The sequence below is a fragment of the Glycine soja genome, chromosome 4 (assembly GCF_004193775.1).
Source record: "Glycine soja cultivar W05 chromosome 4, ASM419377v2, whole genome shotgun sequence".
NCBI lineage: Eukaryota > Viridiplantae > Streptophyta > Magnoliopsida > Fabales > Fabaceae > Glycine > Glycine soja.
This window is the reverse complement of record NC_041005.1, coordinates 40,895,826-40,921,175: the sequence shown is the minus strand read 5'-3', so window position 1 is coordinate 40,921,175 and position 25,350 is coordinate 40,895,826. Positions and strand designations below refer to the sequence as shown.

General features: G+C 37.0%; 1 protein-coding gene across 3 annotated transcripts; it reads right to left on the bottom strand.

Annotated features, from left to right (window-relative positions):
* LOC114409694 (formin-like protein 20) lies at positions 1-25,350 on the bottom strand. Of its 3 annotated transcripts, none has more exons than XM_028373250.1 (17): positions 25,278-25,350; positions 23,723-24,426; positions 23,381-23,602; positions 21,552-23,305; positions 21,302-21,431; positions 20,669-20,740; positions 19,623-19,721; positions 19,157-19,198; positions 7,638-7,718; positions 7,511-7,561; positions 7,344-7,425; positions 7,052-7,146; positions 6,905-6,976; positions 5,683-5,799; positions 1,362-1,430; positions 1,214-1,280; positions 1-1,008 (listed from the first exon to the last, which is right to left on the bottom strand). In XM_028373250.1, the coding sequence occupies exons 1-17, from the start codon at positions 25,348-25,350 to the stop codon at positions 839-841; spliced, it is 3,900 nt and encodes a 1,299-aa protein (XP_028229051.1). In that variant the 3' UTR covers positions 1-838. The 3 variants fall into 3 exon arrangements, 2 of the variants coding, with proteins under 2 accessions (XP_028229051.1, XP_028229052.1); XM_028373251.1 differs by having other exon boundaries at positions 927-1,008; positions 1,214-1,275; XR_003666183.1 differs by lacking the exons at positions 1-1,008; positions 1,214-1,280; positions 1,362-1,430; positions 5,683-5,799; positions 6,905-6,976 and having other exon boundaries at positions 7,126-7,146; positions 7,511-7,554.

The window sequence follows — 25,350 nt, the reverse complement described above, 5'->3', positions numbered from 1 at the left end:
TGCAACAAGAATTCAAGAAGCTTTTTCGCTAATGTGTATTGCATTTCACAAGATAACTGAAACTAGCATTTCTATCTAAGCCTTCTCCTCACTTGTGTTACAGTTACAGTTACAGTTACAGTACAGAGACCTGATTTCTAATTCTTTTCATAACCTGACAGCTATACAACATGCTCTTTGGGGTGTCCCACTAAAATAACTATTAAATGGAAAAAGACAAACTAATTTCTATTTTACATGAGACAGAATTAAATCCTAAAAGAGGGTTCGAATTTTGTTCAAGGTTTCATGGTACAACATTAACTTTTTGGTGTCCGACAAATTTGCCAATTGAATGATGAAACCAAAGCCAGCTCTACTGCAATAGAAGCATGGTCTATTTCAACCTTCTTATTAAATCGAAGGACCAGATCCATTATCATAGCATTCACTGGAGGCAGATGATTCTCTAGTGATCATCATGAGAAGCATCCATGCTGCGTCTAAATTTAGCCTTTCCAGAGTATTCTTCTGTGAATGATCAACAAAAATATGATTCAGCATGCCATCAATAAATCAACTCCTAAGCCTTTTTGTATGTTCAAAGGTCTCCAGGTGGAAAGAATTTTCCATTTCACTTCATTAATTAGATCAACTTGAAAGGCTAGTTATCACACCAAGATCTCACAAAGGGGCTACTTAACTCGATGTTGGAAGCAATCCCCTTACCACAGGTAGATCTCCTCTCATTGGCAAGAGAATGATGTTGGTGCAAAGGAGAAGCCAACCCAGTCTTCAACTATCTTTTCCCTCTTCCTCATGAAGTGAATGCCCTTAGCCTTTTTCTTCAACCTCTTTCTCAGCTTTCTTCTTCTTCATATTTCCCACTCCTCCTTATCAAGTTAATGCCTTTAGCCTTCTCCATTTCAGCCTCTTTCTCCACTTTCTTTTTCTCTAACTCCGCTTGCTTGCAATTCTGTTCATGTGCTTTCAGAAACAACCTTGTAAAATTGAAGAGAGTTGCAGTAACTGCAATCAACAAAAAAGCAACAATAAGAAGTTAGCTTGAGCATTATAAAATAGATAGCAGGACAAGTCACTTTGCCAAACAAAGCATTAACATGCAAGAACGATGAAACTAAAGTCGGTCTTCCTTTCCTTATCTACTCTCCTTTCTCACCCTCTGCTTCTCTGTCCTACCGACAACAAGAATAAGTACTAATGCTAAACCAACCTTGCTCAAAAGGACAACGGGAAGGATCCTCACCAAAATATAGGGCAAGTGCATCTGCATTTCTACCCTGTCCACAAATAAAACACACAATCTTTATGTCCCTTTATACCTATGTATAATCTTCCAAAGAGATGGTTAAGCATATTACCACCACAGAATATAGGTTTGTTACAGATACCACCTCTGACTCTGCAACAGCAATGAATTCCTTCAATGTCTGAAAAAACATTAAAGAGTCAAATGCATTGAAAATATACACTAGATGACAGACTTGTATTAACTACGATTAGCTTCATTCATGCAATAGGATGGAGTATTTGTTCACCTCTAAAATAAATTCAAGGACTCCTTAATTTTGGTTTGACACATAATATTTGTTCAAGGCTAAAGTAACAATTTTTTTTTTTTTAAAATGTCATTGCATACATTCTGTTAAAGATGTAAAGTTAATAATTTAAGCTTTTGGGAAAGTTGGCTCATGACATGGTTTCAAAGATTTGATGAGCAAGTAGTGTAGAATTTGATCCTTACCACTTGATTAGCTTCATGAATGCAATATGACGGAGAGTTCGTTCTCTTCTAAAACAAATTAAAGGACTCCTTAATTTTGGTTTGACAGTGACCCATAATATTTGTTCAAGACAGAAGTAAGAAATGTAATAAAAAAAATATTTAGTGCCATCACATATATTATGTCCAGATTTATTTTTTTTTACTCAGCAAAAATAATATTGTATTATATGTTAATCAGTATAAGTTGTATTGTTGAAATTACACATTGGGCCAAATTTAGCAGGACTATGGTTCCCTAATACAGAGTATCTAAATTGAATTAGGAAACCATAATTCTGACAGTTTGCTTGGTCCACAGCTACCCAACATACATATAGAGTCCCACCCTAATCACATAAATGCCTCCTTCATATTGTTGGACCAGTGATGAAACGATACGTCAAAGTCCTTATTCAGATTTTTTTGTCAAGTCCAGCAAAAATTACATCCTCCAGTATCTTACTACCATTAAAATTGTCCCTTCAAAAATAATGTTATTTCGATGCTGCCAAATACTCCAGGTCAAGGAGATCCACCAGCATTTCAAAATCTGAGAACTAGAGCCATTTTTATTCCAAACCACGTGCTGGAGGAAATGCATTCTTGGGATCTGTGGAAGTGGTCCTGAAGTGTTTGTCCACGATACTGATTTCCACCAGAAAGGCAGTATTTTCCTGCAACTAAAAAATATATATGTTGCATCCTCATCTTTATATTTGCAGAATGGACATGTGGGATCATTTATTTCCACATTTCTCCTACGCAGGTTCATTTTTGTTGGTAATCTATCCTCGAGTAGTCTCCACGCGAAGAACGCAGCTTTGCTAGGAGCCTTGACCTTCCATAACTCAGTAAAAACACCATCCTGATTTTCATCAGTTTGGGCTGACATAAGCTTCTTGTACTCGCTCCCTGCTGAATAGACACCCGATGCATCTTCCTTCCAAATCCACTTGTCTTCTCGGTCCGGGTGGATGCTGATATCTTCTAGATCTTGTAAAAACTTTACAGCCATCTCCATCTCATCATCGTAAAGTTGCCTTCTCCATTTAAAGTTCCATTCCCAACCTGTAGCTGTGAAATTGCCCATCATCTTTATGAGATGTTGTTACTGTTTGAAAATAGAGAAAAGTGTGGGGTATTTCAACTTAAATGGTACTCTATCCTCCTTCCATCCATCCACCCAAAATTTGGTCTTTTCTCCACATGCCACTTTCCATTTTATCCCTTTATCAAAAAGGCTGCCATCTGCACCTGAAGGATCTATGATATTTATATCCTTCCACCATGTTGATGCTCTGTTGCCCCTTGTTGCTTCCTCCAAATGTCTCCAATCACCATATTTTGAGTCCAATATTCTAGCCCATAATTCTCCTTTGTTATAGAAAAAGCTCCATTTCCACTTTCCAAGGAATGCATAGTTAAACTTCCTTATGTCCCTGATCCCTATTCCACCTTTCTCCTTTGGTAGGCACACCGACTCCCACTTTACCCATGCTATCTTCTTCTCCTCCACACCTCCGCCCCACAGAAATCGTCTCTAATTTGTCCAGAATTTTATTTGGAGCCCTGAAAAAAGATAAAAAAATATATAGGAATAGAATTTAGGACAGACTTTATGAGTGTTACCCTTCCCCCAAAAGATAATAGCTTTTGCTTCCATTTTGTCAATTTTCTCTCACATTTCTTGACTATAGGATCCCATGTGTCGGACCGCCTTGGATTTTCCCCAATCCGGAGGCCCTAATATTATGTCCAGATGTGATATAAAACCACTCATATGTCTTCACCTAATAGTTTAAGCTTTTGGGAAAGTCATTTCATGATATGGTTTCAGAGACTTGATGACCGAGTGAAATTTGATCCTTACCACTCATTCTTCTAATAAAAAGTTGAATTTAGCACAAGGTAGGAAGGCTGGTGCATAATACATGCTTCAAGCCCAAATGATTCTTGCACGAGGGGATGGGGGTGGGGGGTTACAGATGTAATATAAAACCATCCATGTGCCTTACCTAACAGCTCAAGCATTTGGGAGAGTAGGTACATGACAAGCTCAATAACTTACAAAAGGCCAATAGCAACACTGCTCCACAAGCATTTTACCATTATAATTTAGGAGTAGATGGTAAGAGTGTATTGACATGGGCTGAAAAAGTTTAGATGGGAAAACTTAGAACCAATGTGAAATTGAAAATAAGCCAAAGCAAGCATTTGGAATGTAAACTCGGAATTAGATAACAAATAATTTTCTTTTGGACAGTACAAAATAATTGATAGAGAGAAATGAGGAGAGTAAAGTCTGATAAGATTTCAGGAATTGCGACTGCCTTTAAGCAACCATGAGCAGAACATAAAAAGAAGCCATAAATGATATGAATGAGCATTTTACTTCAACATAAACCAAAGAATTCTTTGGCACCCATCATAGATAAACTTTTGGAAGAACATAACACTTCTTTTACAACAAGGTAAGTTGTTTGAGAAAGAGACAGCAACTGTTCCCTTCTCTTCAGAGGCAAGTTTGGGAACTTTCAGTTTGAGCTTCTTCTAGGATTCTATTGATCAATTATGAATAGTGGCAATCCTAAAAAAACTCCTTTTTTATCATCACTTTCTGAAAAGTTACGTGGGAGAAAAGGTTGCCCAATTCCAAAGTAAGGACATTCCACATGTTAGATTTCAACTTAAAACCAATTGGCTCTAAGTGAAATTGTCCAACAGATATATAAGTTGCACCCTAAGAACTGAGACAGGCGATGTGAAACTTCCTAACGCCACAAACTCAAGGAGGGTTAGGCCTTAGAGTAGTACACATTTGTAATAGACTTTCACTTAAATCACTGATGTATTGCCTTTAATTGCATTGAAACTGGTAGCTAAAGAAAAGTTCTTAACTCCAGTGGTCCAACACAACTCAGCTCCAATTTTTACCTATTTGTATAAAAAATTATGAGCTTTTCAGAATTGTTGCTTAATTTCCAAAAGGGAGTATCGACTTCTTCTCTAGATTTACTTGCCAATTATGGAGTGGTTCTTGGAACTATAATTATCGCCATTTACTTACTCAAGGGAAAAGAGATGCTAATATAAGTGTTCTATTTTATGGAACCATGATTTCACCCCTTTAGGGGAAATAGGTGCTAAAATAAGATTTGTGTTGGCCACTTTACATCCAATTTTATAAATCCAAAGATTGAGACCAAAATTGCACCCAAATAAATACAAGAAACAAAATTTATGAAAAAAATTGATGGATCCTTAATCCACATCTACAAGCTTCATTGTAAACTGGAATTAACTAATGAGGAAAATTGTTGGAAAGCCACCTTACTTGCGGTCTCCCGTAGCCCACCTTAGTTGTTGCCTCTTTGGGGGCTACCTTAATAGAAATATGACATAGATAGAGCTCATAAAGCTTGGGTAGTCCTTACCTTACAAGTCAATTTCGTGTGGTTGAGTTAGGCCCTAAGACCATTTTATAAGATGGTATTAAAGTTTATCCTAGATTCATTGTTAAGCTACATGCATTTGCACTCTCTAGGCTGATAACCCTGAGCATGAGGGAAGTGTTGGAAAGCCACCTTAATTGCGGTCCCCTAGCCCGCCATAGTTGTGCCCTCTTTGGGGGCTACCTTAATTGCAGCCTCAAGGGTGGTGATTTAGTCTCACCAACTAGAGATATGGCATAAAATGTATCTTATAAAGCTTAAGTAGTCTTCATCTTACAAGTTGGTTTTGTGCAGTTGAGTTAGGCCCAAGACCAATTTCTAAGAAAAATAATAATAAAATTACAATGTCAACTACCTTCATGATGAAGGAAACCAGTATTATGAATTGAGTTTAGACACATAACTTTCTTTGCATTGTATTGTATTCTTTACATGATATAATGAAGAATCAAGAATACTAAACACCTTACGAAAAACTTCAGACACGGGGCCATCATTTTTAGATGCAACAAGCTCCTGTTTAACCTTTTCTAATCCCCTGATGATTGCCTGCATTTCTTCTGCTAATGATTTCAATTGTATCTGCAAGATCAGGAGTTTACGATCACTATTCATTGCAATCAGATTAACTAATACTGACAGTTAGCTAGTACAAACAACATTTTCTTTTCGTTAAAAGTGAAAATACCCTTTGATTAATAGACATCCAAGGTGTTGATTTTCAACAACCAACCCTGCTTAAACTTTCAGCACCTAGTTCTATTGATCAATAAGTCAATGAAACTTATTGGGAAAAACCTGTCTCACATCGGCTAGAGCTAGTGACAAGATAAGGTATATAAGTGGGGGGCAACCCTTACCTTACAAGTCGGTTTTGTAGAATTGAATTAGACCCAAACCTACATTCTAAGATGGTATCAAGAGTTTACGCTAGATTCATTAAAGGTTCACCCACTATATTATTCACACACAAGCCCAAAAGTGTTTTTGGGTGTATTGGAAAAACAAACCCAAGTCTCACATCGGCTAGAGATAGTGCCAATATAGAGTATATAAGTGGGAGACAACCCTCACCTTACATGACCCAAACCCATATTCTAAGAGAACTAAAACATGAGTACCCATTTAATAGGGATTTTGGTGAATATTGATTCAACAAGTGTGCTCGTGTGTGAAATTTCTTGATTTTATGATTATGCAAAACTGCAATTTCTTCCATGGTTTCTGAATTTGCACTTTTTTTATGAACAGGGCTATTTTCTTCACAAAGTTTAAAAGGATTAATTTCCAAAATTGAAATTACAGTGGATATTTATCAAAGGGCCAAAGTTGAAGGATGCAATTTTGGACTTTTACATTTGGCTCAACTGCACTTTCCCAGCCAAATTTAGTAGTCCTATTGCATTTTCCCCATAATTTACAGTATGAAGTAAACCACGTTTGATTTAACATGGCATTTGCAAAGTCCAATGTGATTCTTTGGAAGTAAAATGATAAAAAAAATAACCCGTATGACTATGCCAAAAATGATATAGTTTTGTCTGGCATTGCAACAAGTAATTGAAACAGGAAGGGATGTTCTTTACAAATAAGGGGGGAAAGTGAAATTGGACTAGTAAATCAGGGTAACAAGGTGCAGCAGACCTTTTTTCTTTTGCATATAAAGAACCAAAATATAAATTGTTACCTTAGTGGCTGCTTCCAGGTTTACAAGGTCAAGGTGAAAATCAAGGAGTCCGGGAAACCTGTCAGCTAGGACCTGGAGTTCAAATAGAAAGAATCAGAAAGGTAAACCACCAATAATATCTTCATTTAATGCAACTAAGACTCTTACCTTGCAAAGAAAATGCATTAGTGTCATTTTACTGTTTGAAGCACGAGTTTCGGTTAGTTTTAAAAGACTATCTAACTTGAATCCAACAGCAGCTCCTGTACAAAGTGGAAACATTTCACACTCATATTTTATCGGAGATCAGATATTTAAAAAAAATGAAATTTCTTTACTAACATATGAAGGGACAAGTATTATCTAATTTTAAAAATAGACAGAAGTAGCACCATATATATTTCCCATAACCAGAAGTGAATGGTAATAAAGACATTTCTATTACTAAAAAAAGACATACCCCTTGTTGTTCCTTGATTCAATGTATTACCCAAATAAAGAATTTTCTTCATAATCTCCTTCAGTTTGAACGAGTTTCGGACCTATTGGCAAGAAAAAAGTGCATAATTGCACATGGTTAAAAAAAATACAAGCAACATATGTTTATTATACTCATAAGCAAAGTACCTCTTCACAGGCAGCGTTCACTGTGTTTAAACTCTTCTTAAACTCTGTAATCTGCAAAGTGGAAATAAGATATGCAAAAAACCAAATCCACAGCAAATTCAGAAAAACATTACTGACAACAGCAAACCTGAGTCCTAAACTGAATCTTGAAAGAGAATACTCTGAATTTTGACTCCACTCTTGGCACTTTCATCAGCTCCAAAAAATACTGAAACATAACCAATGTATATAACAATATGATTACACATACACATTCTTGAATTAACAAAGACCAAAAGAATTTGTTTATAATCCAAGTCTCAACAGTAGTGATTGACAAGAGTAAGACAAACTTTTTCTTCCACATGCCAACAGGCAACCAATCTATCATTGTCTCATTACATGAACTTTGAAATGGTATATGCTTCCTTTTTTCATGATTTTGATTCACTCTCTGTACGGCCAATTGAATTGGTATACGCTTATTAATACATTCACGTAGTCAGCGAATTGGAACCATTGGATAAAGATCAGATGTCTTATACTTTATCTCCATAAACTAGACTTTAAATAGGCATCTGACATACGAATCATTTGATCTTCATCATACAGTTCCAATTTATGACTACGTGACTGCAGGGAAATTGTGTTGAAGTCTCCCTATTCTTCACTTTTTCTTTGTAATACAGATCCCTGTTGAGATACCACAATGACTAGAGATATGGCCAATATAGTCCTTACGAGCTAGCTTTGTGGAATTGAGTTAGGATCTAAGGCCAAATTCAAAGATGGTATTAGAGGAAAGAATAAGATCTTTATTTGTAGGAGGGAAGAGAAAAAAAAAGTTGAGAAAGAAAAGAAAGCAAAAACCTCTTCTCATGTTGGATACCAATGCTTTGATACCATATTGGGATGGAAGGAATTACAAAATCTAAATAAGTCCTGAAGTTTGGGGATTCTGGCCAAGCGGTCTAAGGAAATGAGAACTGGAGTTTTATTTCAGCATCGGAGTTTTATTTCAGCTATTGATTCTATCAAAATCCCTACATCAGTACAAGAAGCCTTAAAGGATGAGAACTGGGTTCAAGCCATGAATAAAGAAATGGGTGCATTGGAAAGGAATGAGACTTAGGAGATTGTAGAGAGACCGAAAGACAAAAAGGTAGTGGGTTATAGATGGATATATACAGTTAAATATCAGGCTGATGGCTCATTGGACCGGTATAAGGCAAGGTTGGTTGCAAAGGGATACACCCAAACCTATGGAATCGATTATGAGGAGACAATAGCTCCAGTGGAAAAAATGAATACAATTAGGATCATCATCTCCTTAGCAACGCACTTTGGTTAGGAAATGCATCAATTTGATGTTAAAAATGCCTTCTTACATGGAAGCTTGGAAGAAGAAGTGTACATGGAGATTCCACCTGGAAATGTTGCCACTAATGGAGGAAATAAAGTTTGCAAACTAAAGAAGCCCTATATGGTCTCAAGCAGTCTCCTCGTGTTTGGTTTGGTAGGTTCACTCAAGCTATGGTATCTTTGGGGTACAAGCAAAGCCAAGTTGACCATACTCTCTTTATAAAACACTCCCAAGATGGTAAACTTACTTTGCTCTTGGTCTATGTCGATGATATAATTATTGCAGGCGATGATTTGCTTGAAAAACAAACCTTGAGGGAGAGGTTAGCTACCCAATTTGAGATGAAGGATCTCGAGAAGCTAAAGTACTTCCTCGGGATAGAGGTTGCACACTCTAGGCAGGGTATCTTCATTTCTCAGAGAAAATATATACTTGATCTCCTCAAAGAAGTTGACAAGTTGGGTTGTAAAACCACTGGAGCACCCATAGAGCAAAATCACAAGATTGAAAATGATAAAGAAAGCCCAAAGGTAGAGAAGACATAGTACCAAAGACTTGTGGGAAAACTTATCTACTTATCCTACACCAGGCCTGATATAGCCTATGCAGTTAGTGTGGTTATTCAATTCATGCATCACCCAAGAGAAAGACATTTGCAGGCAATAAATAAAATCATTCAGTACTTGAAGTCTTCTCTAGGAAAGGGGTTGTTGATTAAAAAGGAGAAAGATTTATCATGAAAGTATATACTGATGCTGACTATGCAGGATCAATTGTTGATGGGAGATCTACCACAGGATACTGCATGTTCTTGGGTGGAAATTTAGTAACGTGGAGGAGTAAGAAGCAAAATGTGGTTGCAAGATCAAGTGCAAAAGCAGAGCTATGGCTCAAGGTGTTTGTGAGTTGTTATGGATGAATATCATACTTGATGACCTCAAAATAAAATATGAAGCTCCTATGGGACTGGTTTGTGATAATAAGTTTGCCATCAGCATTGCACACAATCCAGTTCAACATGATCGAACAAAGCACATAGAGATTAATCGACATTTTATTAAGGAAAAATTAGACAGTGGTCTTATAGCCACCGAATACATCCCTTACCAAGGACTTCCCACGGAGCAACTTCAAGACCTTACTTGCAAGTTGGGAATGGTAGATATACATTCACAAGCTTGAGGGGGAGTGTTATGATACATTCCATAATTAGCACATATTTTATTATGTAATTAGTACAAATTTGATTTTTTTTATTTTTACAGATTTTGTTCCATTTCATTTCTTTCCTTAATTAGGTCACTGATAGCTTATAAATAAGTCTTGTATTCACTCTTTAAAAGATAGAATTACAATAATATTCAAATTATTATCTTTTAAGTAGAATTGATAGGCAAATTATTTGACATTATTTGTGTAGATTTGTTGGCCCTTTAAACCAGCATATCTTGCATGATTGTATAGATGTAACTGTGTAATTATATCCTTAATTAGTTAGCACTGCTATAGGTTACCATATATAGTTTTTAGCAAACTTCAAGGCTACAAATCAGATTGTATCATATTATTTAAATGAGAATTCTCCACAGGAGAGGACACAATTTTCATCCGAATTTTTCTGAGTTTAACATGGTATCAGTCTAGGTTTTGATCCCAAACTAGCTTTTTTTCTTGGTTGCACTCCCAGTCTCCAAGTTCCCAGTTCTAGCCTTTTGCGCGGTACTGTTCACAAGAGCATCATGTCTACTAAAAAATATGATGTCCTCTTTGTTCATCTTAATGGAAAGAATTACTCCACCTGGGCATTCCAGTTCCAGATCTTTATCAAAGGCAAGGAGCTTTGGGGTCATGTTGACGGAACTAATTCTACTCCTGACAAAACTATGCACAAGGAGGCACATGCCAAATGAGAGGTCAAAGATGCACAAGCCATGACTTGGATCATAGGCTTTGTTGAGTCTAATATCGTCCTCAATCTCAGACCCTTCACCACGGCAGCAAAGATGTGGGACTACCTGAGGAAAATTTATAACCAAAACAACACTGCTCACAGGTTCCAACTTGAACATGAAATTGTCATTTTTCAACAAGATAGACTCTCAATTTCTAATCTTTATTCTCATTTCATGAATCTTTGGGCTGAATATACTGACATTGTCTATAAAGATTTGTCAACTGTAGGACAAATTGCAATCCAAAACGTTCATGACACCACAAAACGAGATCAATTTCTTATGAAATTGAGATTTGATTTTGAGGGCATTCGAACCAACCTAATGAATAAAGCTACTGCTTCCTCCTTGGATGAATGCATAAATGAACTACTTCATGAAGAACGACGTCTCCACACTCAGACAAACATGGAATAGCAGAAATTTGCCCCCTTTCCTGCGTGTATGCAGTACAAGGCAAACCCTCGAGGACGAGACATGAATACTGTCCAATGTTTCTGCTACAAAGGCCATGGACATTTTGCTTCCCATTGTCCTAAAAAGTTCTGCAATTACTGCAAAAAAGAAGGTCACATCATAAAAGAATGTCAAATCAGACCACCATGGAAAAATGCAATAGCCTTCACTGCAACTGTTGGCTCTTCTACTACTCCTGTTTCTGGGGATCAAAATCCGCCAGCTTTTGTGCCAACTTTAACCCCTGAAATGATTCAACAAATGATCGTTTCAGCATTTTCTGTTTTGGGTCTTTTAGGTAAAGCTTCTTTACCCAGCTCTCCTTGGTATTTTGACTCTGGCGCATCCAATCATATGACCAATAATGTTGCTGCCCATAGCAATGTTACAAATTACTTTGGTAATTTGCAAATACACACGGCAGATGGAAACAATTTACCTATCACAGCAATTAGTGATATTTCCTTATCTCTTACCAATGTTTATGTTTTCCCTGATCTCACCAATAACCTTATTTCAGTTGGTCAATTAGTTGATAATGATTGTAGAGTTGAATTCTCAAAATCTAGTTGTCTTATGCAGGATCAACACTCACGGAAGATGATCGCAAAGGGGCCTAAAGTTGGACGTCTTTTTTCTCTTTATTCATCATTGCCACCATGTTCTTTTCTACCTTTTATTTCTTGTAATTCTACAACTGTTAATTTCAAATATGGTATAAGCGTCTTGGTCACCTAAATTCCAATGTACTTCATGAACTAATGAAATCCAGAGTTCTTGGCAATAAAGATTCCTCATCTTTTAGTGTTGCTCAATTTGATTGCAATTCTTGTAAACTTGATAAAAGTAAAATTCTACCATTTCCAATTCATCAATCAAATGTAAATCAATCTTTTGACATAATTCATAGTGATTTATGGGGAATCACACCTGTAATATCTCATGCACATTACATATATTTTACCACTTTTATTGACGACTATAGTCGTTTTACATGGGTATACTTTTTGCGTTCTAAAGGTGAAACATTCTTTGCATTCAAATTCTTTCATGCCTATGTTCAAACTCAATTTTCATCAAAAATTAAAACTCTGCGTTCTGACAATGGGGGGAATATACATCTCATTTGTTTCAAGAGTTCTTGCAGGAAAATGGTATATTATCTCAAAGGTCATGCCCTTCCACACCCCAACAAAACGGGGTAGCTGAAAGAAAAAATTGTCATCTTTCTGATGTTGTCCGTACCTTAATGTTGGACTCCCTCATGCCCTCCTATTTCTGGTGTGAAACTCTTTCAACTGTTGTCCACCTTATTAATCGGCTGTCTTCTCAAGTGTTAAACAATGATTCCCCTTTCTTAAGGTTATTTGGTAAGTCGTCCTATTATTCCACTCTCTGCACCTTTGGTTGTGTCTGTTATGTTCATCTTCAGCCACCAAAACGCACCAAACTCACAGCTTAATCTGTTAAATGTGCTTTTTTGGGTTACTCAGCCCATCAAAAAGGTTTTATATGCTATGATCCTCATTTATATAGGATTCGGGTTTCTAGAAATGTCATCTTTCAAGAAGATACATATTTTTTTGCTACTAACCAGGACACTCACTCTTCTACATCCAAATTTGTTTTGCCATTGTTTCCTAATAGTTTTGCAGAAGAACAAGCTCGTCCTCCTTTCATGGCTTACTAAAGACGTCCGATTGTTCCACCAATTCAGCCTTCAATCCCTCCAAGGCCCCTTCCCGATCATTCTCTTGTTGTTGATTCAGCACTTCAACTAGAACCAACCCCTTTACGTCGCAATACTCGCATTCGTAAACCACCAAAAAAGTATGGTTTTTTTAACCTTTATCTTTGATAGCAACTTTAGCATTTGTTCCTATTCCTTCTTCATATAAACAGGCAATGAAGCATAAATGTTGCCAGGATGCTATAGAAACTGAACTTCTTGCACTAGAGGAAAATCAGACATGGGACATTGTTCCATTTCCTCCATCGGTTAAACCTCTTGGCAGTAAATTTGTATTCACTATAAAGTTGCGTTTAGATGGATCAATAGATCAATACAAGGCTAGATTGGTTGTTCTTGGAAATAAGCAACAATTTGGCCTAGAATATGAAGAGACCTTTGCACCGGTGGCTAAGATGACTATTGTGAGAAATATTATTGTCATTGCTGCATCTGAATCTTGGCAAACTCACCAGCTAGATGTCAAAACTGTCTTCCTTCATGGTGACCTCAACGAAGAAGTTTACATCAAACTTCCTACTAGTATGCCCTCACCATTATCTAATACTATTTGCAAGCCAAAACATTATTTGTATGGATTAAATCAGGCACCAAGAGTGCGGTTTGAAAAGTTTAGCATGTAACATCCCAATTTTTCGTAAATAAATTTAAAAAGCTTTTTAGTAATAAATAAATAAATAAATAAATATAGAGCAAATAATAGGCTGAGTACCCTAGGTATAAATAGTTATGTTAAGTCAGCTGCCTCCTTTTGGCCTCATTTTCGTTTTTCCCCTTCTCCTCTCAAAACTCTTCCTTTTTCCCGCAGCCCACCAAATCAGTCTCAGAAAAACGACGATCTCGAACCCGTTCACCGTTGGATCGTCGTGAAATTTGAGTATCATGTTCGCAACACAATTCCGAGCATTCTCACCGTTGGGAATTTTGATATCATGTCTGAACTAAGAGAAAAACCCTTCGCATTGTAGCCTTTTTCTTTCCCGCAGAAACCCAGAGCTGTCTTGGTAAAACTACGATCCCGGTTTCGTTAACCGTTGGATTATTGTGAAATTTGGATATGTTGTTCGAAATTCAATTCCGCACGCTTCCACCGTTGGGATTTGCGAGATAATATTCGTGGAGGGAGAAAAAGGAATCGTATGAAGACAGTACAAGTGGAGGTTTCAATCTCTTCTCCGTCTCTCTGACGTTTGGAAATTCTATCGGAGCAGTCGGATGAATAATTGAAAGAATTTCCGGGAACCGCTAGAGATGTTGCTATCGCTGGCTGAAGACACGTGAGCCCGCTTAGAGGTAAGGGATGAGTTATTCACAGTTGGGGATTAGTGAGAACATGTGTAGGGATCCTTAGAGGATTAAATTGGGATTTTATTTTGGGATGTTTGTTAAATTGCAATTTTTCCTTTATGATTATAAATAAAATATTGATGTCCTGATGAAAATTGCTTGATAAATTGTGCTCTTGATATTTGTATATTTGGACCTATGATTTGGATATAATTGTGTAATATTATTTGAGGGATTTTAGTCCTCATGTTGTGATAGTCTTTTATATAAATTGTTATATTGAGGATATGAAATGATAATTCAAATTGTGAGTATGTGATGAATTGTAGAATAACATGTTGCTTTGAGATTATAATATTGTTATTGAGATTGAGTATAAGTGTAAAGTTGAACATGTGTTAATTTGTGAGATACGTGTAAACATGTGATGGTGGATTGTGACACTATGAGATGTGAAATTGTGAATGAGTTCTAGTTGTGGATAAGTGTGTAGTTAACACTTGATGTGAAATTAATTGTGTTGTAAGCTATGAATTGTACAATACCCGACCAGCGTTATCTTGAGAAAAGCGTTGATGCGCAGTGTTAAAGAGAAAATGTAGGTTTCCTATTTAGGAACCAGTGTTAAATCGTAGCGCAATTGTGTTGAACGTGTTTAAAACACGAGTGTAAGGTCGTGGGTATTGTATAATTCATGAGCAGTGTCTGTATGTAAAAAAAATTATTTTAGGGGTTGGACCTGAATCAGGAGGGAGAGGCCCTGACGGACTCTTCGGAGTGTAGGCCTTGGGGATCACCGGGTTTGAGTGCTCCTTTAAGCCTATGCTGATCTCATATGGTTGGAGCATTCTCGCAAAACATCGTGACCCTGACTGGTCTCCCTATGATCTTACTTAGTGAGAGTGACCTGACAAACCCATTGTGTGGTGTGTCTTGTTATGTACTCCTAAGCGCCCCAGGGTGGTTTTTCACTGACATGGTACCACATTGCATATAGAATTGAGTCTTAGCATAACTATTGCATATGCTTGCTAATTGATGTGTTATTATATCTTGATCGAAGTGTGGGATTCTTGTGTAATGTGATTGATAATTGAAAAGTGAATTTTGAATGACGAAGTGGTGAAGTTACGTGAGCTATGTTTAAGCAAGTGGTATCTCATTTATATAATATGTATATTTAATTGTCTTGTTTCTCTATTAGCTAGGAATGTGATAACTCACTCCCTGTGTGTTGTTGTGTTTGGATCATGTGATGATCTTGAACTTGTGTTCGGGGGAGCAGATGAATAGGTGGATGACTATGAAGAACCTCATGCTAGAGGACACGGGAACACCACGCTCTGATAGGATGTGACATTAGGATATAGGTTCTATATTAATTGTATGAAACTTATATGACTTTCTTTGAGTCGAGATGACTTTATTATTTATTTGGACAAGTTTGAATATGATGTAGAAGAAAGTGAATGTGAGCCTTTTACCCATTTGAAAAGCTTGTATTTAAAAATGTTTTAAAAATACTTTTAATTAATATTTGAATTTTTATTCCTTTATTAATATATATGTGAGGAGTAGAGGGTGTCACATAGCACAATACTACTTGGCTTTTCCTTCATCCAAAGTAGCTATGATCCATCTCTCTTTCTACAAAGGATCTCAAAAGGAATTGTGATCCTCCTTGTTTATGTGGATGACATTATCGTCACTGGCTCAGATCAAGATATCACTACAATCAAACAATTGTTGCATACAACTTTTCACATGAAAGATCTTTGACAGCTCACTTATTTCTGGGGATTAGAAGTACAATTCCAACAAAAAGAAATCTTTGTCACTCAGCACAAATATACTCAGGATCTAATTCAGCTAGCTAGTCTCACCACTGCAACTACAGTTGACACTCCCATGGAAGTTAATGTCAAGTTAAGACGGGATGAAGGTGAACTCCTACAAGACCCAACTTTATATAAAAAGTTGGTTGGAAGTCTCATCTACCTAACCATCACAAGACCTCTCTTTTGTTGTCCACACAGTCAGCAAATTCATGCAAAATCTTAGACATTTGCATCTTACAGTAGTACAACAAATCATTAAATATTTGTTGATCACTCCTAGTCGTGGTCTCTTCTTTCCTACAGGTGCAACAATACAACTTCAAGCATACAGTGATGCTGATTGGGCTGGATGTCCCGACACAAGGAAGTCTACTACTGATTGGTGTATGTTTTTAGGAGATGCCCCTATCTCCTGGAAATGCAAGAAACAAGAATCGGTCTCTAAATCCTTTACTGAAGCAGAATATCGGTCCATGTTTGCCGCATGCTCTGAGATTATTTGGTTACGGGGCCTTCTTTCAGAACTTGGTTATTTACAAGCAACACCAACTCCGTTGTATGCTGATAATACAAGTGCCATACAAATTGCAGCAAATCTTGTATACCATGAAAGAACAAAGCACATAGAGGTCAATTGTCATTCAATCAGGGAAGCCTATGACCACAGAATTATCACTCTGCCTCATGTCTCAACATCTGTTCAACTAGCCGACGTCATCGCCAAATCTTTGACACATCAACGACATAATTTCCTAGTCCGCAAATTAATGCTTGCAAATTCAACAACATCAATTTGAGGGGGGATGTCAATAGAATTGATAGGCAGATTATTTGGTTATAGATTTGTTGGCCCTTTAAACCAGCATATCTTGCATGATTGTGTAGCTGTAACTATGTAATTATATCCTTAACTAGTTAACCTAGTTGTAGGTTATCATATATAGTATTTTTTAGCAAATTTCAAGGCTAGAAATCAATTGTATCATATTATTTAAATGAGAATTCTCCAGAGGAGAGGACATAGTTTTCATTCCAATTTCTCTGAGTTTAACACTTACAAATCTTATAAATCTATAAATTCCTTTCAAATCGTTTAAATCCTTATGATATAAATCTATTAAAATTCAAACTATCATAAAAGTCTTGTAAGAAAATCTAATAAGTCATAATATTCCTACATAATCTTTAAAATCCACAAGACTTTTTTGTACTAAAATAGTATTTTAAAATCCTAATCAATACACCCCCCCTAAAATCCAAACTATAGAATCTTAATCATAAAAGTCTTTTAAAAAAAAATCTGATAAATCATAACTTTCCTACATAATCTTTTAAAATGCACACGACTTTTTATGTTAAAATAGTCTTTTAAAATCCTAATCCAATACACCCCTTTAATAATATTAATAATATGATCAACCTATCTAAGGATAGTAAAATAAAATAGAGAAATAAGAAACATTAAGATAATATCTCAACATATCTAAACACTCCCCTTGAAGTTGGAGCATATATATATCAGTGCATCAAGCTTGTTACATTTGTATTAGAGCTGGATGGTATCAGAGCTTGATCTATCCATCTTGTTACATAATTTGTTGGATGGTATTAGAGCTACATAAACATCCAGTTATTGGATCACCCGTATTTATCTACACTCTAGATGTCTATTCCTAAGCGTGAGGGGTGGTGTTGTTTGGCCACCAACAATTTTTCCACGTTCCAAATGTCCAATCCTGGAAGTGAAGGGGTGTATTGTGTTCCCACATTGACTAGAGATATGACCAATGTGGTCCTTATAAGGCTTGGACAGTCCTCACCTTACAAGTCGGTTTTGTAGGGTTGAGTGATGCCTTAAGTATGAATTCTAAGAATCCCCTTCATTCTCTTACTCTACTTTTTCTATTCTACATTCCTATCTCACCATCCCACTTCTAGGTTTTCTTATTCACTTTTGGGGCCCTAGCATTATGATCTGACTTGCCGAATCAACAATTCAGAGAATGTGAAGGTGATTGAAGTGTTGGAAAACTGTCCAATTCCACAAAAAAAGAAAATGGCTAGCATTTATCATCCCCAGCTTAATTCATTGGATGTCAAACTCTTTGGAGGTCAAGAAAAGTGTGCAAGGTATGGAGGGGGAGGAAGGAGGAGACAAGTTGATACAAATCTTCCAAAAATGGAAGAAATGGCATCCCTTCATGCAAGAAGAATGTGGATTTGCCCAGTTTCGTGGTACATGACCTTTTGGGGTGGATAGCTAGAGATGAAAAATTCTGAGGTGCAAGATGCAATCCACAAAGAAGGAACAATATACTGTCATTAGTATGGATGGAATAGTAGTGCAATGGTTCAGATTCTTGAGAAGGAATACCCTAACTTTGACACGGGAAGACCTGACAGAGGTTTTGATTCAAATATTTGAAGGAAGATGCTTGGGGTAAAGTATTATGAAAGACTCACCACCTTGAGAAACCAGCAACAGTAGAGAAATGTGTCAACAATTTGAGGTATTGGTGGCACAGACTAAAGAAAAAGATAAAGTAAAAGGTTTGCACCCGTGACCAAAAGAATGTCACGAGAACCTAACAGTAGGAAGTGTTCTGCAATTATTTAGTTTCGATTTGCATTCCATCAATTGTTTCCTTAAAATAAACCTGCATCTCTTATTATGGTAGTTTGGCTACCTAATCTTCATTATTTTCACCTTACTTCTTAATATTAAGGTAAGCAATGACTTCCAAACAAATCACAAACAGCACCATATATATTTCATCTTTGTTACGTTTAATTCTCCTCTCAAATCAAATCAGAGTATCAGTAGTTTATCCTATCGTTACCACACTCTAGGAAAACTGTACTTACAAGACAGCCCAATCATCCTTCATGTAAACTTGAAGACACCAACACATGAATCAGCTATGGATATGCCAAAAAAGAAATCCCATACAAGTTCTCTGCTCGCATTTTTCTTTTCTGAAATACTATATAATATTATGGTTAAAAAAATCATTCACAAACCTTTTCACACCTCCCCAAATTCTCCTTATCACCGGTGTATCCCTATATAAACCATAACCAAGATGAATCAAAATTAGAAAAGCAAGAAACTTACAATATAAGGTAGAAATTCATAGTAACAGACTAACAACAAATGCTAGAAATGAGAACCCTTAATTGTCAAAATAAGATGTAAGAATCATGTATAAATTTTATAGGAGTATACTTACTCAGTGTAACTCTTTCTTTTCTTTTAGTCATGTGAGTCTAACTACAGTTGGTAGTTAGACTGATATTAGTTAGACAGTTAGGACAGCTGTTTGACAGCTGTCACTAACCAACTCAAGTTAGTTGACAGTTACATAACTGTAACTGTTATATAAACTATATTGTTCTCAGTTTCTGTTTAGGTTAAATACAATATTCTTTCACGGCAATTTAGTTCTCAGTTTTACTTTCAGATTCGCTTAAATTTGTTAAGCTTCACCTTTAAAAGCTCTATCTCCTCTTTGGTAGGACAAAATTTAATGAGATTTTCCAACTGATCGACATCTAACACCGAATCATCCATAGCCAGTACTGCAGCCTGAGAATATGAATTTCAACATGTTAGACAATAAATTGAAGAAGTTACAGGGGGGAGATTTAGTTTGATAAAGTTTGCACATATATGATAAGACAAGAATCTGTTACCAAGAACATCTACTATCAAAAGCTTTTAGTCTTAACTAATAACTACATACATCCAAAAAAAGAAAAAATTAATCATCTTAATGCAAATGCCACTATAACAACAACAAAAGCACTTTCCCATTAGGTGAGGTCACCTCAATGGATCAAACAACTTCATTATTTCTTTCTTAAACCAAGTTCTCAAAGAAGGCATTTATACCTAAATCTTTTTTAACGAATTCTCTTAGAGTTTTTCTGTCTTTACCTTTATTTATCGGGTTATCCTCCATCTGATCACTCTTCTTACTGGGGCTTTTATTACGTAGGATTCTATCATTTTTTGCCTTATTAATAAATGCTTCTTCTACTTTATCTCTGGTAAACTCAGTCATCATCTTCTCTTTTCTTGTCTGTCCTCTCCTCTCATTCACTGAAAGATTCTCATCTCTGGAACACTTGGCTTAAACTTTCTTTTGCCACTTTATTGCCTCGCATTCTGTACCATAAAGCATTTCCAGTCTTATGGATAAATATAGTAACGTTTTCCTTTAAGGTTGAGTGGCATCTTTTGCTCACCAATAACACTAGAAGCATTTATTGATTTCATCCACAAATCTTGAAACCTATCTCTCTTCATTCTGTCACTTTGTACGATAGATCCAAGATTCCATATCCAATTTTCACCTTCAAGCCAAAGCTAGCACATGTCTTGCTGAACTTGCATTCAAAAAGTTAAAATTTATGCTTCATGAAAAAAGAATACTGTTGTTCACTATAATATGCTTTAATGTAAAATCCTAGCTCGCATGATTATACATTAAAAATTGCTCACATGAAAGAAATTTCAAAGTATCAACTTACCATCATATCAGGAAGTGGCATCTTAACCTTCGTGAGCATAATTTCAGTATTATTGGCCCTCCTAAGGTCAATCTACAATTAATCATTCGAATAACCTATTTATTAGATACTAGGAAAATACAAAATGAACATCAACTCGATGATTTTGAATAAATGCTTTAACAGCCAAAAAAATGTACACTGCACTTTTGCAGTATTTGAATTTTAATTCCAGAAAATGGAAGAGACAATAATAATAACATTAAAGAAAATTTTCCAAGATAGTCATCCATGCTCAATACTTTATGTTCAATATTTTTCTTGACATAACAAAACTATAGGAAAGAGTGGATTTGATTCCTTCACAGTTAAAGAGAGATTACCTAATCACTCAAGTCAGACCACAATGAAAATTACTTTTATGAACAAATTACTAAGCATACTTTTTTTTTCTTCTAAGCATACAAACAATGGTACTAAATTCCAATTTTAAAACAATGAATCCTTTAACACCAGCAACCTTTGTTGTGAAGTACAATTACAAATCATAATGATTGCACTTCCAAAAGGAAAGACTACCAATAAAACCCGTCAAATCATCTCCCACACAATTTTCAAAAATCAAATACTAAGAATATTCATTTAGAAGATTACCAAGTGGATTTTGTCAGTTTTGGATCCAACAGATTTGCGTCGCCCTCCAGATTTACCATCTGAATCAGCAGGTTTTGGAACATTTGCAGAAAAAAGCTTCTCTATCTCTGAAACGTCAAACTCTTGTGTTCTAAGATAAAATGTAAAACCATTCATTACAACATGAAGGATTGAAAGCATCCAGTGAAGTGTATACTTGTAGAGAATTGAAATGAATCAATAAAATCTTGCAATAGGCAAGTCAAATTACATTAGAGGGTCTCCACGTCTTTGTAATTCATCCCATAAACTTCCTTGCAATGCCCTTGTTACCTTACTCCAATGCAGAGGCTTTAAGGAGGACTGCCGAGCTGCCATGGCACCAGCTCCCGTAGGACGTGTAAGTCCACGCCCTCTCCCTCTTGGATCAGTTCCAGGTGGTGATGGAGAAGGAGCCCCACCTAGAGATCCAAAAGGAGCAGGAGCAGCAGGAGCCCGATATCCAGTAGGAGGTGGGCCTCGACCACTTGGAGGTGGTGGAGGAGGTGTGCCTCCATGCATTGAAGGTGGTGGTGGTCCACAAGTTGGTGGAGGCAGGGGAGGTGGGGCTCTAGACAATGAAGGAGGTGGCACTCCACTTGATGGAGGAAGAGGTGGTGGTGGAGGAGCAGTACTTAAAGGAGGAGGAGGAGGTGGTGGTGGAGCAGTACTTAAAGGAGGAGGAGGCAGTGGTGTAGATTTACTTAAAGGAGGTGAAGGTGGATGTGGCAGTGGGGGTGCTGGAGGTGGAGTTTTAAATGATGTTGGAGATATTGAAGGAGGAGGCACTGGAGCTCTAATTGTAGACGACATAGGAGGAGGAGGAGGAGGAGGAAGTGGTGGTGGTGGTTGTGATGGTGGAGGACAGGAAACAGAAACTGCATCAAGTAATTCAGAAACTTTTGATGTAGTTGCACCACTTGCAATGGAAGGAGCCAGGGAAGGAGGAGCTAAAGCACCACTATTTTGTCCAACTATGGCAATGGATGGATAAAAAGATTTCCATTGGGTAGGAGTTATGAAGCTCCCTCTATTTTTCCCAAAAAATGGAGGCAGAGGAGGAGGTGGAGGATGAAGTTGTAACATTTGATTGTAGCTCTGTTGTGGTGTTTGAGTCTCTGACTGAAGAGACGTCTCTTTGACTGACAGTAATGATGGTGGTGAAGAGTTTGAGTCTACTTCAGCTATGCTGCCTGAAGATTTTGAGTTATCCCCTGTACAACTTTTCAGGTCATTTGCCATGTCCATAGAAACAATTACTGCAGCGACATGAGAACCAGAAGTAGATTTTCCTTTGGCATCAGTGATTTTATCTTTTGCAGAGGTAACATTTGACGGAGTAGCCGCTGAATTAATATTCCTTGATGGTGGATATGAGACATGCATTGAATCTTGATAAGAACCCTTATTAGAAGGAATCCACCTAGTTGTTGCATCGGGTTTTGCGTGTTTTGCCAGAAAACCAAGTGGTTCTTGGTGTTTAGTCTTTTGCTTTGCTACAGCTGTATCTCCCACTGGCTTTGAGTTTGAAGGAAGTTGTTTCTTTTCAATGTTATCTTCATCATACTTGTTTTGTATAACTGACAACTCATCATGCACATCCACACTGACTTCCTTTGTCATAAAAGTGACTCCATAATCCACACCAATATCTTTCACAGCATGAGTATCTGAAACCACCCTCTTGTCAAGCTGGTACTTCACATAATCAAGCTGTTGGTGAATTCCATCATCTAACACAGAATCCTGAAAAGTATGAGGATCTGAATACTCTTTCCAGAGCTCTTTATGACTTCCATCATTAATAACCATTGGAGAATCGTAATCCCCCTTACCTTCCTGTGCATCAATTACATTGCTGAAGATCTCTTCTGCTTCATAGAATTCCTCAGCCTCAGGTGAAGCACATTCTGTGTCATTTGCATCTCCACTCACATTGAATGTGGTTAGATTAGGTATAACAGCATCAGCATCCAAAAAAAGCACCTGATACAGATATGATTATGTGTTCAACTCCTATTGCTTCAGATAATAACTGTGACATGAAAAACAATAACTTACCTCTAATTTGAAGTCCTTGGGGAACTGATCCTTTGCATCCCACAGAATATCAATTTCATCATGCCTCAGCATCAGTATATTTGACTGTACAAACGCAGTATGAAACATGACTCTAAACATCATCTCCTCACGAACAAAATCTTCACCTAAATGTATGCACTCAAGAACCACATCTCCTTGAACATGACAATGGATGTCAATTTTCACGAGCATACATTCTGCCTGTGGTTAAAACTTCTTAAGAGTGTATTTTGCTAATTAATTCACAATTCATTATGAATAGCACAGATATTCTATCTAATCAATTCACAATTCTTTATGAATAGCACAACGTTAAATCACCTGCTGGTAGTGGCGAACATGATTTGGGGTCATTGAAGTTGAGAAAAGAAGCTTAGAACTTCTGTTGGAAGGTTTTGAAGGGTCTGGACCGTAGACACGCACAACCGGCCTGCAACCTTTTCCACTATCAAATAATGGAAGGACTCTAAGAATGAGGCAATCCAAATATAAGGGTGTATCTGGTGGAGGCCACACGGAACCCAAATGCCTCCTGGAAATGTACTGAAGATATCTCAAATGAGAAGGTTGTGAATTCAAAGGAGATAAAAGGTGGACAAGTTCTCTAGGTGCTTGCTTGTACACCATTTCAAGAGTCTTGTGTTCCCCATTGTATTGTTTCCTGTACAATAGAAGACCAGCTAGCATAAATGCGAGCACAGGCCATCCGCCTCTTTCACAGTGCATCAAAAGCACGTTTTGTTGCCCCTCCAAAGACAGCCAACTCTCGCTTGACCGAAGGAAGTGGTGAATCATCTCCAAAGGCAAAAGTGGACAACCCTCATATTGCCGAGGGTACTCCATAACTGTCATCTCATACTGAGACATAATGTCTGAAATTCGACTGCGCCTATCTCCTTCTCTGAAATTGAGCACCATGAAAGAAGCATCCGGATAGTGATCCTGCAGCTGAGCCACTATCCCCCCAATATAAGCCTTGTACTCCTCTTCCTCCAACACATTCTTGGAGAAGCAACAATCAAAAACTGCACAAACACAATCAAATATTACAGAAATGCAAGACTGCACAACTTCATTAAGACACTAAAAGCACAAAGTAAACCAATACAATTCATAAAACAGAAGCTTAGAAGAATAAGACCAAACCTATATATACACTACACTAAACAGAGGAGACACTTTCCACCTGCCAAGTACCATATTTACTACGATGTAGTTAACGGAAACAATAGTTGTTACAAGGCATAACTACAACTACAATTCCCTTAAGGAGGTTTTAAAAAACCATCTGGGAACGCGATTTCAGCCACAACATCAACCACAATTTCCCACAATAACAAGGAACACAACAAAACCATGATCGCAACCACAATTCAAAACCTTGAGGAAAAGCACAACAGTCTAACTCAAAACACATCTTCCACACAAAACCAACCTTCCTGGGGTTTCCAATTCCAATCAACAATCCTCAATTGATGAATCACTACCATCACTACTATTTTACTCCAGTTATTTCAAATTCAACCCTCCCATTCCACATTTTGTTACACTCTAGATAGAATAACCCCTCAAACACCCCTACCCTAAAAAACACAAACCAACAAGGAATAGACCAAACCAATGCAACAGAGTACCCCCAACAAAAGAAAGAAATCAAGTCCACATTGTCACTGCATGACAATAAAACCACTTAAATAAATTTCAGTAAACTCAGGTCAAAACTCAACCACCAGTCACGAAAGTGATGCTTAAATTCCCAACAAGAGCTCAAATTTCGAAGATAATAAAGAACAAAAAAAAATTATAAATATAAATGTATATTTAAAAGAAAAGGGTGTAAATGTGTAAGAAAGTAAGGAAAAGGAAAGTGGGAGACCATAGAGTCTGTCGGAGATCTCGAGGAGGTGATCCGGTGGTTTCCGGTAAAAGAATCTTCGGAAGAGAGCCAT